Source organism: Varroa jacobsoni, unplaced genomic scaffold, assembly GCF_002532875.2.
Source record: "Varroa jacobsoni isolate VJ856 unplaced genomic scaffold, vjacob_1.0 contig00647, whole genome shotgun sequence".
NCBI classification, from domain to species: Eukaryota; Metazoa; Arthropoda; class Arachnida; order Mesostigmata; family Varroidae; genus Varroa; species Varroa jacobsoni.
In genome coordinates this window covers 43,911-59,302 of record NW_019214506.1, presented here as the reverse complement: position 1 = coordinate 59,302, position 15,392 = coordinate 43,911, and the positions used below count along the sequence as shown (strand labels likewise).

Sequence of the window (15,392 nt, the reverse complement as noted above, 5' to 3'; positions counted from 1 at the left end):
GCTATCTGTACCGTTAGCTTCTAGCCGACGCAAAAGATAATCCTCTGCAAATCTTCGCTGGCTAAACAATTTCACGATTTATTATGTCCTATGATTTATAGGATGATCTATTATTATTTACCCTCATAAGTTTAATTCTATTAAAACACACGCTGCATATTTATTATACAATAGAAATCTACAATGTTGATATAAATGTTGTAAAAGATAGGATACTTGTGTTTTAGTGACATACATCAAGTTACGGCTTTGTTGACAAGAACCAATGTCGCGACTTTAGCCAAAATCACTGAAATAGCAGGACAGAAATCGTTTGGGTTGAAATCAGAATGAATTCAGAATAACTGGCTCGTAATATCATTATTATGGTGTATACAATATACCTTAACGTAGCGTACACCGATGGGAGATAAAGCTCCCTAACGCTGCGCGTTAGCCAAGCTCATTTTTGACTCGCTGGAGTCGGTTCGTGTCCGATTGGTAAGCGGAAGCGCATCCCTCTGCATAGTGTGTTTTTACATAGAGATGCGCTTCTTAAATCATCAAATAAAGAAAGCCACCTCCGCTGAACGAAGGCCCGCCTAATCGTACTGCACATCTATGGAACTATCCTGGTTGGAAAGATGACGCACTCTTGCTCAACTCTAAGCTCCATATTAAAGCTATAACACTAAATTGTTTGTACCATGAAAAAAGTGAAGTTTGCTTGTTGTTTTATATCTACATTGAATCGTATTTGTCGTTCTTATAACAGTAAATTTTGATAGAGAGCGTTATGTTGTGCTTGTCCGTGGATAGATATCAACTGCAAATTGAAATAAAGCTCTCTATTTTTTTTTATTATTAATTTCAAAAGATTATACTTTATAGTCTACAGAGACCTCTTGAAATATTCTTTTCCAAATTGAGTGAAGAAGGAGGCGCATTATAAGAAATCTAGCTGGGGCGAAAAGAGCTCTGCCGACGTTACGGGATACCCAAGGATACAGGACATCAGATACGCGTGACACCGACTGTAAACGTAAAAGCATTCGTCGTCGAAAAAAGTACACGATAGCCAATTGCGCCAATGACAATGAGAGACTGCAATAGAAAACGTAGTTAGAGTGTCGATGTTTTTTTTATACAGATCTATCCCCAGAAGTCAATTAGCAGTAGACTTTTCTTGCATTTAGTTCAAGGCGCAGATGGAACGGCAAGCACACTGAGCACGACGTAACCTATATATCTGCGTATATATTTTATGAAGGAATCAATTTAATCCTTTGAGAAGCTTGAATTTTGACCATCTAATATTTAGAGATATTAGCCCATACTTAATTTATCACGCGGTACGTGTGGTAAAATCATCGTTGTAGTAGTAGTAGTAGTGGTAATTATTGATACAAACAATATTTGCTGATGCAGTACTAAAAGGGATTCTTATAAGATCAGTGTGCATTTAGCATTGGCGAGCACGATGCGTCTGTTCGACCAAAAACGCTTTAAGTGTGCGAAAGAGTACGAGACCGATCGTTTGTGGACTTCCGAACTACGTCCGACATAGCCCACAAAGGCCTACCCTTTTTAATCGAGCCTGAGCGGGAACGCCTTAAAATATGTTTGATCTTTGCAAAAGCATGATGAACGAAGCAACCAAACCCTTTTCTAACAGCCTACAGGTGTTGCCTAAGATGATAATCTCAGTGGACTTTTTCTCTACTGTACTGAACAACTGGCTTAACGAAATTAAGAAGTGTCACCCGCTGGTGAGTTTTTTCTCATAGTTTTGTATACTGTTACCCGAGGTCATCTCTAGCAAGCGTGTACTACTCTCAAACGATACGTACAAATCGAAACCCTGAAGCCCTATGCCGTTGGCCTGGAGCCTGATGTTCGACTCCGCAAAGGACCGCGGCGATCAAGTCCGACCGAAAAAATCCGCTTGCCGCGGCAGGCTCGTCTTGACTTGACCAAAGGGAAATCCTTACATGACAGATGATAGTGACACACAGCGGATGTGGTTTCGGCCGGCAGGTGTCTCTCAGGACGCAGAACATTTCGACAGCAGCGACAATTAGCAATGATGCAAACAACTGTACTGATCAAATCGGCAGCTCACACCGTCGATGTTGCGGAAAATGCTGCGTCCTGTGTTACGAAGTACGTTGCTCATCAATGCCCTCGCCTGGCACGCTTGTAAAAACTGTATAAGGGATCATAACTATTTTGACTCTAATACAACGCCTCTATGATATTTAATTAACGCAGTTAGTTCTATAATGATTGCCTACTCGCCGATAATGAATTCTACTATTGAGCAAGACAATCATCGATGATCCACCCACGACGTCGCTTTCTAGAAGACCATAAACGACATTAAATTCGTACGTGTGTAGAAAAGTCTTCCGACAACGTAAAAAATTAGCTTATGCCTTAACATTTAGGTATTCCTTCAACTTTTCCATTGAATCACAGCGAACAGCAGGATATTCGATTACTTAAATTATTTTTTTTTTGTTAGCAAAAATATACATTTCCTCGACAATCCGAATTGGAGTCGCCAATTGAATAACTAAGGCTACTAGTTCGCTCATTTGTAATGCTATCTAAATAGCAGTACAAAATTAACTATAATAGGCAATGATCTGTCACAGAACACGCATTCAACTGAACGATTTATATACATACATTTTTTGTTTCTCAATTATTGCTCGAGTATTATAAAAACTAAAATCTTGTAAACAGCAGCGCGTAAAATATTATCATGATGAAAATCCTTCTCTCATTCCTGCCAAGAACATCCTTGCCCCAAGCCTCAGTTGACTTCAGTTTAAAGAGCACAAAGTGAACTTGATGTAATGCTATTTGACAGTGTTCTACAGCACATATCATCTAAATAAGGATTTCTAGCTTGCGAGTCCATTTAAGCATCCCCCAGTGCAGACTTACTAAACCCAAGCATAAATCAAAAGGGTGCATGTTTCAAGCTGCTAGCTGACCTGTCATTAATCGCATTACGTCGGCCTTCAGTTGGCGTCCGAACTCCTCTATTATATGGTACTACCTTGTAGACAAGGTTCCTTTAGGAGCAAATGTAGTTCAAGCCGGAAATTGCGGTACTGTAGTTAGAAGTGACCGTTAGAGGGTCTAGTGTCTATGAGGTCAGAACCGAGGACGTCTATTATTTGCAAGCCGACACTTACGGCGGACACCCACAAACGTAGTACAGTTCATGAGAGAGTTCCGTTTACTGGCTACTTTCTCCCATCCCTTCTAGCAGATGAACCGAGAGTAGGACAGGCCAGACTTGAATTGCTTCTTCCATGTGTAGAACGACGCTCGATCAACTTTTTCAAGGATGTTTAACTAACGCCGTTCATGAGCAAGAAACGCTAACCGAGTGAGAGGTCTGTGGCTACCTGGATGCGCCTGCCGGTCCAACGGACCCTAAGTAGGCTTTTCTGTGCTCAAGTCCATAAGTCCTATAACACGTACTCTATTGTGGGAGTCGAAAGTGTCAAATAAAAAAAATGGTGCTATAATAATAATATCAATAGCAAAAACAATAATGATGATAACTAAATACCATTGAGTAATACATCTGACATCTACGAAAAAAGAACATCCCTATTTTAATTTGAAGCATTTATTTAGGATATGACTACTTTGGGGGTCGTACGTACGTCCAGGCTTCCTAACGGGGTGTATTCAACCAATCCAAACTCTCATGTTACTGCAGTGTAGAGAATTTCCTTGGCGATCAATTAGCTCAGCCCGTATGGTGTATCCACCATTTTTAATAAATTTTGGAATCCATCGAAGTTCAGGCAGTTGCAGTACGTGGACCATTTTGCTCTTAAGCCTTAAGCCGCTGCGGATAGGGCAGCTGCATTTACCCTAAACAATCAAGGTTGACACAAGTTAGTGTTAATTTCAAATCACCTTCTATTGAAGATTTAATCCATAACAACGTGTTTTAAACTTAGATTAGACTGGTGAAATGGTACATCTTCACAATTCAACACAGGTTTAGCCATACATGTGGCAATACTTTTCAATATCATGCTTGTACAATAGCATCAGATGCAGACCTTCATATACTGGTCTACATACGAAGTAATTTATTTCATTAATTTTACGTCAGAAACTAACCCGAGGTGCGATAACGTGTTTCGTAACGTGTTTTTTTGAGCTCTCAGCACCGCTCGATGCGATGGATGTTTTTTGATCCGTGAAATTTTCAATATCGTTGGATTCGGTGGCTATTCTTGGATACGTAGGTTTTTCGATACCACTCGATGCAATGGTGGTTTTTAAATTCGAGCTGAAGTTTAAAGAATTTCGACTATTTCTAGATGAATCGTGCCTCCGTGCGATCTTTGTGGCAGCCGTGCTGCTTGGGGAAGCCATTAGTCTTGAAGTGGGCGTATCGTCCAAGGCTGGTGTTTGACTTGACGCGTGACTGTGGTTAAAAACTTCCGCTGAGGCGCGACTAGTGAAAATCGTGGGACTCATAGGGGCTGTCATGAAAGTGTTGCGAGCCGTTGCGGTAGTCAGTGGGCTATAAGCAGTTAGACGTGCTCGCGTTGATTGAAGGCCGTAACCATTCCCACTTTTATGGGTTGTCCGGTGTTTTAGGGCTTGCCTAAATTTCGGGGCTGTCCGACCTCGTGGTTTCATCAGCGCGCGGAGAACACGTTTCCTCTATATTATATAAATGTAAACATGTTACAGTACCGTCTAAGGATATTCACGGAGAAAACGATATTAAATGAAATGACGTAAGGCGACTGCGTGCGTGTTTATGGGCACAGGACACGCAAAAGGTACTGCACCCTCGTAATTCTTTTTTGATATCGTTATGTGATTGACCTCTGGCTTCTTTAGTTTACCTTATACAAAGGATGATTTTTGAAATGTGTATGTAAAAAAATGTATGGCAAAAAAATAAAGCGAAATTAAAACTGGCAGTGGCGTTTCCATAATTATTCTCATTCTATTCTGGGTTATCCTTTCTTGAGCAAAATCTGTTTGTTACGGGTGCAATTAACTTTTGAATATCTACAAAATGTAATGAAACCATAATAGTCGAAATTTATTAAACTATTAAATTAAAAAAAAACATTATCCAGCAGAAATAGTTGTTACACAGAACGGGCCACTATACCAGAAGCAGAATTTTTACTACTGTGAACACGTAATTGTACCCACCACGGATAGCTATTGTCCGTAGATGATCAACGGGTACCTGTGAACACTGCGTTGGATAAGAGGAGTTTCCAACTCGCTCTAGACGGGAAATGGGGTCATCCAAGTAATGAGAAACAAAGATACTTTATTTTCGCAAATGTAACCAAGTGCCATAGTAAATCGGTATATGCTTTAACTTGAACAAAACTAAAATAAAATAATTGCATAAAGAAGGATAAAGCTCAAAATGCCCAAATACCTGAACCCAAAGCGTGCACATATCGTCTTTGCTGGTCAGAAATTCACAGAGATCATATTTACTGAAACGTAATCACATCACGATATGTTAAATCATATATATGTATGTTTAATAAAGTGGGCTCACAAAAATGTTATGGTGTTTATACAGTAAAAAAACGGAACCCACGTTTCAAGTCGATACATCTTCCATGATTTGCATCCCTTTAATCAATAAAATTACAAGAATCTAAACCATGTAGAAATAGTATTAGCTGACAGATATATCGACTAGCTATTGCGGAAGTAATTTTAGCTAATTCCGTTTATACTTAGACATTTTAGTTACCCGCTCGCTTTAGAACTTAGCACACTCCTTCTACAAACTATCTTGCGTTTTCTGGGTTGTTTACAATTTAGTTGGATTCAGATATCTATTCAAATCTTCACACATAACAATTGAGCATCCTATACTATCTTCTCAATTCTTTTACTAAAAAACGCAGCTGAAACAGTGCGTGAAATTGAAGAGAAATTCCGAGTATCCGACAATGTTTGCTGAACCTGGTCCTAGAGGTCCGGACTTGCCTCGAATCGCTGCATAGAGCAAATTATTCTATTATATTTATATATATATATATTATGGCTCTATTATATAAAGTTTTGGTCCAACCACATCAATAGCTCGAAGATGTGGTGAGACCTAAAAACACCACTCTAGAATAGCACTAATGTAAATAACAGTGCATAACTGAATGCAGACCGCTAAACGACCTGGCTTGTCAGACTGAATAGAGAAGTTTACAAACAAGATCCTAGACCGCTATGGGATGGCACAAACAGACAGTGGACGAAATTCTCTCACGCTCTCCGCTTGCTTAATCGATTTAGTGAAGTTACCCATGTACCACGGCTTAGGCAATCTTAATTAGGAGATAGAAATCCGGCAAAGAATTTGTAAATGCCTTCTCCTTTCACCGGGGCATTTATCTGTTGCCAGCGATGAGCAGCCAAATGAATTATCTAATAAAGGGTGATATCGTTCTCTTCCAGATATGGTCGAAAATATCAAAAATTTTCTAAAAGTAACTTCTATAGTCTGTCTAAATCACTCAAGCAACAGGTGAATATTGAATGGCGAAAAAATAAGGCATTCAATAGAGCCATCCATCCATGAACACTCTTCAGGACACTTTTGCCTCTGCGGTGGGCTTCTTTGCTTACTGTAGAATCAGTTTGTTGCTCGAATGATAAAGGAAGGAAGGCCATAGAAGTCCTAAGAAATTATTTAATAGAGCTTCAGGATAGTAAGGTGAAAAGACATATCACTTTGTGATCGGCCTTAATCGCACAATTCATTGTGAGCTCCCCTGCCGTAAAATGTCCTGTCAAAAGATCGTTTCCACTAAAAACATTACTCAGTATAAAAACAAAAAAACAGTCCAGGAAATAGTGAAAAAGAAACAAACGAGTCTATTAAACGAGCTACTCACCAGGAGCCTTTACCACGCATGCATGGAAGCGGAATATATAGGCCCAATACGTATTTGTGTATCTAAAAACATAGTTCAACACTATTTTAATCGAAGGTAGCTATAGGCGTAAGGTTCGGGCAATCGGTTACTGAAAAAAATGCAACATTTATTTATTTTAACATTCAGTCGACTGTACTAACTATTATTATTTCGTTCTTGCTCTCTATTTCATCGAACTACTTGACTATATGGTCGTCAAGGTGGGACATCATAGACCTATGTTCGTCTTAGGCAGTATCTGAAAGCAACTGCGATGAAATAGCCATAGTAGTATCGTTCAATTGTAGATCAATAAGCTTTAGCCATTGGCTTTTTTTTGTTGGTTCAACTTATTTCTTCCTTGTTCGAAGCCGTGGCGGAAGCTTATTTCATTATACCGCTAAGTAGCCTAGTTTATTAAAACAGGCCTTTACAGAAAGACTACGGACGATGCTCTAACTGCTTAATGTGTGTACCTTTCAAATGTAGTGGCGATTCGCAGTTACAAAATTAAAAGGCAAGAAGGGAAAAATGGCTCATTACTTTTCCTTAAGACAAGGACTCGACAAAGCAATTTGAGTTGTATCGCAATCTTAAGGCTCACGTCTTTTGTGCATAGGGAAAAGTTTAGCCTAGGCTTCTTTTCTCTAGGCAAAATTTTCTCTATAATACATTACGATGAGGGGCAGCCACTATTACTATGAGGAGTTCAGGTTTTAATCACTAATGTTGAAAATTCTGAGTAACCTTACACGGAACCTGGGCTAAGTCCTTCCTCATTTTACGAAAAACGTAAGCCTTAAGATTGCGGTACAAGCAAAATATACAGGATACAATTTTATGCCTTAGTACGTATTGAAAGTAGAAACGGTATGTTGTATAATAAGCGTTTAATGCATCAAAAGAAAGCTTACGGTAATTGACAACTTTGTACCAGCAGGCATCTCTTTGAGAAATGTCACGTCGACTGCCGCTACCGCAGCTTTGCCGAACTGCATCTTATGCGTGTTCTTTAGCTTGTCAATTCTAACGTGTTTGTTCACCCCTGTAATTGCCAAGGCAACGTATAACATATAATGAAATCGCACACGTTTATATTTCTTTAATTTTCAGTCTATTATTATATGATATATAGTCACCTTAGCCTGCAACGGTAAAATTCGCTCCTTGTCTTTTGTCACTAATGGCTTTCTCAGCGCAACAATTCGTTCCTATAGTATGTTTGAGAGACTAAGATGAGTAAAGCATGCAAAAACAGCTAATCGGATGAACCTCTCTCTGATGCAGCAGTGGTATCTGCAATAATGCCATAGCCCGCAATCCGTGTACACCTGTACACCTTTTTTACTTCAAGGCTTTGAAGAGTGCATAACTAGGCTTCTTCACAAAACGGAACGAAGGGCAAACTAAAATACTGTTCTAGCGATTAATCCTGGCAAATTGTGTTTTAAGTACGATATTAGTTTTCCCTTCCATCCTTTTTTGCCCTTAGAAAAAACTAAGGAAGTCAACCTTGACCCTAAAAATTATACTGGGTCCTCTGGAAATGACAAACTCAGATGTTACTATGCCAACTATCGTGGACGCTTATATGAATCCGACCTTTACAGAGATATATTAAAAAATGAAAAAAAAATGGATAAGCAATGATAAGTGTATATACAGGAAAAAGTGAGTATGGAGTTGTTTAATGAGATACAAAGTTACAACTAGCAACGTCTGTTTGAAGGCACGTACAGCAACGATAGTGGGTCGCAGTGCTTCGCTAAGCGAATTTACGTTTGATCATTGCATCGTGTATATTTCCTTGTTAAGAGTACTTTAGTAATGATATGGTTCGATCGCTGCACAGCCAACCTGAGCATGTCTGGCCAGAATTGCTTGTCCTGCCTGCCTTAGATGATTCCCACGTTCGAGTTCAGCGTTTGCAAGAAAATTCAATTTCTGCATGGTAAACAAAGTACGGCAAATTGTACCCCTCGCAACCAGTAGAGGGGAGGCGAGCATAGGCATCAGGAAACCGAGGTTTGTACGGTCATGCCTTGCAGCCGCTTTGAAAAAGCACTAAGCGAAATATGACAACTTCGTACTGTTTCTCAGCACCAGTAGCTCTTTGGAGATTTATTATTACTATATAGCTAAACAGAAGTGAATAAAGCAAATAAAAAGAAGATTTGCAAAGTCGGGCTCCTTCGCCACAGAGAAGAACGTACCGCATTTTTTATGGGTGAGTGTTGAAAAGAAGACGCCGAAGAAAAAAGCATAAACTAATTTGAGCAGCCACATCTCTTATAGAATATACTCAGAAATGTCGAACAGCCATATACAAATGAACGAATTTATACTAGATAGACTCAAATTATAAACAACATGGGAAATAGTCTTTAAAACATATAAATTCAATCTCACTTGAATTTATTGCCGTATTATAATGCATTCAGTCGACGAATGGATGAATTGAAGTAATCTATGAATGAGAAAATTGTAACGCGGTTTGATTCTCTAGATATATAGATATGTCAATTGGATAATACTTCTTACATTTCTGTTCAGCACAGCCGAGTATGTAATGTAAAGTCCTTACCAGGTCTGTAAGTAAAAACCGTAAGAGTGGCTCGATTCCGTAAGCATAACGAGTAATGCAGAAACTTTTGTGACCACTCAAAATTGGCAGTCGGCGTCGTTGCTAGACGCTATAAGACCTTGAAAGAATCGAAGGTGTTGGACCTACAGGAGGAGTTGAATGCAGAATTTCCTATCATTATGGCACCGTAACAAGGGATTTGGCGGCTGTTTGAAACGCAAATATATCTGCCTCTAAATGAAGCGAGTGTTCGTGGACGTTTGACTCTTGGGTCCCATTGTAGAGTTAGCATTCGTTCGATCCTTGAATTGTATGGGTTTTTGGTTTATTTGAGTCTTAATGAACTATTTTTTTATTTTCGACCTGCTTGATTAAATAAAAAATCGACCGCCTGTTATTTTTTCTGCATAAGGTGTATTTGACCCAACGACGAGTATCGAATTGCTTACATTTCTGCGTAAACTGCGAATAATGAAATATACCTGCATGGACAACGTTTTATACCATCGTCAGAGAACTGGATAAGTAAATCTACTTTTTTTTTTAAGTTGAGGGCAAATGAAATAAACCTAATCTCCACCCTTGCTTAATTTTTCGATGTATTCGTCAACATAATCCCATAAGCCTTTGAGCCACTTGATTGAACTTCAAAACCGAAGTTAATATCTTAGTTATTTGATTAAAATGAACTTTTTTCACTTAGAGATATCGCACACTAAAATAAGGAGCCTGCTGTGGATAAATTAAAGATCCAGCTACAACATGTACTAGTCCATCTGATCCACCTTACAAAGAATGTAAGCTTACACGGATCTATTTCGTCTTTATAACCAATCTTTGTGAACTTTTCAACCCACTGTTGATCTCGTTTTGAAATCGGAAAACAATATAACAAACCAGTTGAGTTTTCTATACACTGTGAGGTATGAGGCACGATTACTCAAAACAAACTATAAGCAAAAACAAAGTTCATATACTGCCGTATATGAAAATAAAATCGTGCTCCACTGATTGGCTAATTAAGTAAAGTACTATGGTAGTACTCCTCACCTATAACCTCCATAATATCACATTTAACAGACTCGACATTATCAGTTACAAAAAAACATTATAGTATATATATTATAAAACAGAAAGATAGGAACTCGCAAAGGCACATTCAGGACAGATGAATAGGTAAGTCTAAGATACTATGATTGAATCTTGAGATATTGCCAGGGGGCATTTAAGTATCCAGCAGTAGTAATAATAAATGAGCCAGTAAGGACGTGATATCCTCAATACTTGCAGTAATTACTAGTAACATTCCACGTATAAAAACTGCTTAAGCCAAATGTACTTCCGATCGGGTATATGCTGCTGTTGGTACAGAGAAGTTTCAAAAAAAAAAGAAGCAACGATTTAAACAGTACTGTTATATTTTTGGTTGAGGAGAACTTTTAAAAAGTGAAAGAAGAACAAAGCGTTTTATTATATTAACTTAGGGGAATGAATAAGAGAAAGTCGTCATTTGCAGTATGTTGCCTTTGTTAGGTAGCTACTGATTGATAGACGCATATGAGTGTCTAGCCATCTTAATTTGGCCACACTTGGAGATACATGGCAAGGAAGAACACAACTATTTATACCCCGTACTTTAGGGTTTCCGAACCCAATGCTTTAGTTCATTTTGAATCTTGCATAAGCAGTGTAAACGTGCTCCTTGGGTACGACATGTATGTAAAGGATGTCTATGTTAGTCAATGAAAAAAAAACATGCAGTTTGACTATGGCTATTTTTAGTTAGTAGGATGCCCCCAGTGATAGCTGACAGACCTGCTTATTTTGAAGGAGCTAATCGCAGACTGGAGGCAACCATGTTTATGATGCGTGCGTGTGTCTAATAGAAATCAACATTGCGAGCTATCAGTTCGAAAAAAGGCGTAATTTCTGCTAATAGCGTGCGTAAAGTACCATTTGTTTGGACGTCAGAAGGTTTATGTCAAGAATGACAAGCCGGTGACACATGTGATCATGGAGCAGCCCGCGTTTTTCCCCATATCTGTATTTGTCACCCCACACAATGTGTTGTATGGTAAGTAGACACTGCTTCTACGTTCCCAAACGACTGACGCTGGCGCCACACGGATTTATTTACGAGCATTCAGTAAATTGGACTTAATTCAGAAAATCCACAGTACCAACTTAACAGGCCCCAGATTCAATCCTCAGCAAAAGCTCTATTCGGTTTAATCTATCTATCTAGTTATTGTTATCAGTTGACTGTGCATTCACATTGGGCCGCCACAAAGATTATCGCTCTTCTTAGCCATTATATATTCCCACAATTACATAGCTCCCCAGGCTGGCGCGCTGAGAGGTTTCGGCCTGGTCCAGAAAATTTAAGCACTCTCTAATTCGTTCGGATTCAAGAAGGATTATTTAGTCTACCTATTATACATATATGAAACAGTGATACAGAGGATGGGCCAAAATAGATTTACATCGTTACTTTACTATTATGAACATATAAGCTTCCCATTTAAACAAAAAAGTATATTTAGAATTGAAACAGACGACGCTGCAGTTGTAAACCTAATTCTCTTTACTACCAGGTCCCACATCCCTATACAAATACTGAAAGGTTAATTGTATGATACTTTTGATAGAGTCTTGGGCGTTATGTTTTCATAATCGCCGCTTTATTGCTTTTGATCTCATAATCCGTTTAGGCCTATCTCAGATACTCATTTTCCTACATATCATAAACGCCGACCTTAGCTGAATCAATAACTGAAATCCTTATCGTTCTAATAGACGTGTGATAGCAGCTGGTGATAAACCAAAAGAAAGAAATGATTGGGTAAAAAAATTACACAAATATGAATTTCCACTCACATCATTTACCTATTCATTACCTAGGTCACTCACACAATGGCCTAAGTCAGCGTGCAAACCGCGCTTTCATTCTTAATATATTTCAGATGGATAGTCAATTTTTTTGGCTTGATGCGAACGCTCATTGTATATTGAAATAACAAAGCTTGGACAACCGTTTAAATTTTGGTTACTGAGTGTGAAATAGACCCATTTTCGATAAAGGGTACCTTTATTTTCATGGTTACTAGCAAAAAGATCTCTCTCTCCAAAAACACTAGCTCTACCTTCTATATACAATTTGATAGGTTTCCATAGTAACCTTTCAATATTATTTGAACAGTTGACAGAATCTCGAAATCCATGAGTAATGTTTAAGAAAAAAAAACAAAAGATAAAGACATCTTAATTTAGAAAAAAAATCGTGCACACAAGTATAGTAAACATTTTTTGATTCGAAATATATTATATAGAGCAAGGTTTATCGACAATTTCAACAAAAAAATGGATATTCCTACATTTTTTCATTGCTATATATAGATTGGTGCAGCAAGCGATTATGTTTGCGTTAGAAGAAGTCAAAGTAAAGCAAACGAAGATGTAATATCAAGCGTCGGAAAATTATATTTGCAGACAGAAAATTGGTAAATGTTACCGTTTTTGCCCTTGGCCAAACTTTATTATTTATAAATTTCCTTTGTATGTATTAGACGGCGGCTTGCGTCATATCACCGGCTGGCGAACGTAGCTGGAGCCGTTCCATGGATCCTGGTAAGTAAGTAACACTTTTGTTATCAGTCGGTAACAAACGTTCTTCTATTCAGTGCACGCTATTATAGTATAGACATTTTGTTGCTAGATAGAATGAAAATGTCATTATTCAAATTAGTTATCATTGTAGATTGTATTTATAGGAATGCCGATAATACACATTCTTAATTAGCGCAGCGTTTCGTCCTGTACAGGGGGGGGGGGTGCACATGCGTGGCCTACAAATTTGAACAGTACCGAAAACAGCCAGAACACCTTCCGTCTTTGGCTAAGTAAGTTTGACCTATTGAAGCTTTACGCTTTATATGTAAAAAAAGCTCATTTACGTTGTTGAAAATTCTAAGTCTGACGACCGGATTTCAAAGTTTTAATGATTCCTCTTTATACAGGGTTCACTCAGTTGTTTTTTAAGAAGGTATGAGGGAGGCAATGACAGAATTACATACTATTCGGTGAGATGACGGCGACATGTTCATGACGATTTCTAGAAGCATTGGTGCTGAATTATCGGTGGATCTATCGCAGAATAAATTCTCGCATACGCAAACGTACTAGGCCGTGGCTAAAAACTAGTAAAAGTGTTAGGTTCACAATGGAAGCCACCCTACCAAGGTTTATTGGCTGACTTTCTGCCTGTACGATAGGAGGACGAACGTTATCGCCTGCCGCTCCAGAGATTAAAAACAGCTTTCGTTCAAGAAGGCTGCGTGTGCTATGCGTCACAGGAATACTCGGAAAGCCAAAGGAAACCAGACAGCTAAATAGATCATCAGCTCTGAGACGCGAAGTAGCAACTCGTGTAAATGGCCTTGCATTCATAGGTCGCATGCTCTTTCTTACAACAGGGGCAAACAATCTTAGTTCATATAAACAAAAAACTTTGTAAGGTCGTTGTTGTTAGAGGTTAGCAACGGTGGTATTGATATATATATATATATATAGATATCAGTATGAGTCAATATCATTATTTAGATTTGGTCATATGCTTCTGACAAACAAAAAATTGTGTTGTACTTTATTATCGTTATCTATTACGATGAGGAACAGAAGTTGTAATATATTGACAGCAAGTTAAGCTAACGACCGCTGAATGTACATACGCAACTTCTATGGACAGTTATAATTAAGGTATAATCAATAAATATACCGTGTCATACACCGAATAATGGCTCACCACATGTAACATCTATTGTATGTACATGGTTTGTCTACTTTGGCCGGTGCTGGAAACTTTCAGCGAGTCACAGCGGTGTACCTGTTTGTGAGACAATGTTTGACAAGAAGTTTTGAATGACAAGAAAAGATATTTTTTCAGTGCTACACACTTGGGGAAAACTGATGCATGAACCTTACCTTTTCTGTGACTATGACCTTTCAAGTGAATATGACAGGCCCGAGTAAGGAAGAAGCGCATCATAGTGGAGAACAGTGTGATAGATAACAAGTACTTAAGAATAACATTATTGATTCAAATGTTTGGTTAAGGCTGTTAATTACATGTTTGTCCGTTTTTATCGGTTCGGGTCGAACTCATCATATGGATTCATTTTCACGTACTTTGCAACACATAAACCGTCCGCAGAGCACACGGTCTAATGACCATATAAATAAAGCACTCGCTCGTGTGTGGATCAATAGTGTCTTTGTCGAGTATGACGTACACTGTTCAAGTAACCCCCTTTGTTGACGCTCACATACAAAAAGATACTCACCGTCGCAGTCCTCTGTAAATATACTAGAAATTCATAGAAGCCGTCACTGCGATCACCGACTTGGCTAATTAGAGCCCTCCAGCGTGGCGAGGATCGGCGAACAGATATCTCGATAGGCGACAGTAAACGGGAGAACCAACTGAGATTGTCTATGTATGGGGGAATCGCTTAGTCCGGTAATTGTATTCATGTAAATATCGACTCACCGACTGCGAGAAAGATATTATCTGTTCTTCTATCGCTTTAGCTATGGCTATATATACCATTGCAAGCGCCATACAACGCAAAAGTCTAGTGATTGCTACATAATTTTAATAAGAACTGATTAGGTTTAGGTGCAACAAAAGAGTTACTTAGAAAACATTTATTGATAGTCACAGCGCCGATGCCGGTTTCGAAAAACGTGGGGTCCTTGCAGATTAAATCTATGAAAAACAGAACTCAGCAATTCAACCGAATATGTCGTGACGCCACTATCAGCCGCATATACTGCGAAATCAATGCTCATAGACTTCATATTGAAGTCTACAAAAAGCTTCAAGAACC

At 38.6% G+C, this 15,392-nt stretch overlaps 1 protein-coding gene across 3 annotated transcripts; it reads right to left on the bottom strand.

Moving 5' to 3' along the window:
• Positions 1-3,612: 3,612 nt before the first annotated feature.
• Positions 3,613-14,840, bottom strand: LOC111271468 (uncharacterized). 3 transcript variants are annotated; one of them, XM_022852276.1, is made up of 6 exons: positions 14,488-14,840; positions 7,838-7,968; positions 6,903-6,964; positions 5,432-5,492; positions 4,135-4,686; positions 3,613-3,879 (listed from the first exon to the last, which is right to left on the bottom strand). In XM_022852276.1, exons 1-6 carry the CDS (start codon positions 14,549-14,551, stop codon positions 3,691-3,693), a joined length of 1,059 nt encoding a protein of 352 aa, XP_022708011.1. In that variant the 5' UTR covers positions 14,552-14,840; the 3' UTR covers positions 3,613-3,690. The 3 variants fall into 3 exon arrangements, 2 of the variants coding, with proteins under 2 accessions (XP_022708011.1, XP_022708010.1); XM_022852275.2 differs by lacking the exon at positions 14,488-14,840 and adding an exon at positions 9,137-9,266; XR_015315342.1 differs by lacking the exons at positions 3,613-3,879; positions 4,135-4,686; positions 5,432-5,492; positions 6,903-6,964; positions 7,838-7,968 and adding an exon at positions 13,015-13,131.
• Positions 14,841-15,392: the final 552 nt, after the last annotated feature.

Excerpts from the sequence above, each read along its gene's own strand:
- LOC111271468 (XM_022852275.2), bottom strand. The coding sequence starts at position 9,209 with ATGTGGCTGCTCAAATTAGTTTATGCTTTTTTCTTCGGCGTCTTCTTT. Across the intron at positions 6,965-7,837 it reads GTACAAAGTTGTCAATTACC|ATACACAAATACGTATTGGG; the intron begins GTAAGCTTTCTT and ends CTATGTTTTTAG. Across the intron at positions 4,687-5,431 it reads TGTGCACGCTTTGGGTTCAG|AGGAAACGTGTTCTCCGCGC; the intron begins GTATTTGGGCAT and ends TATATAATATAG.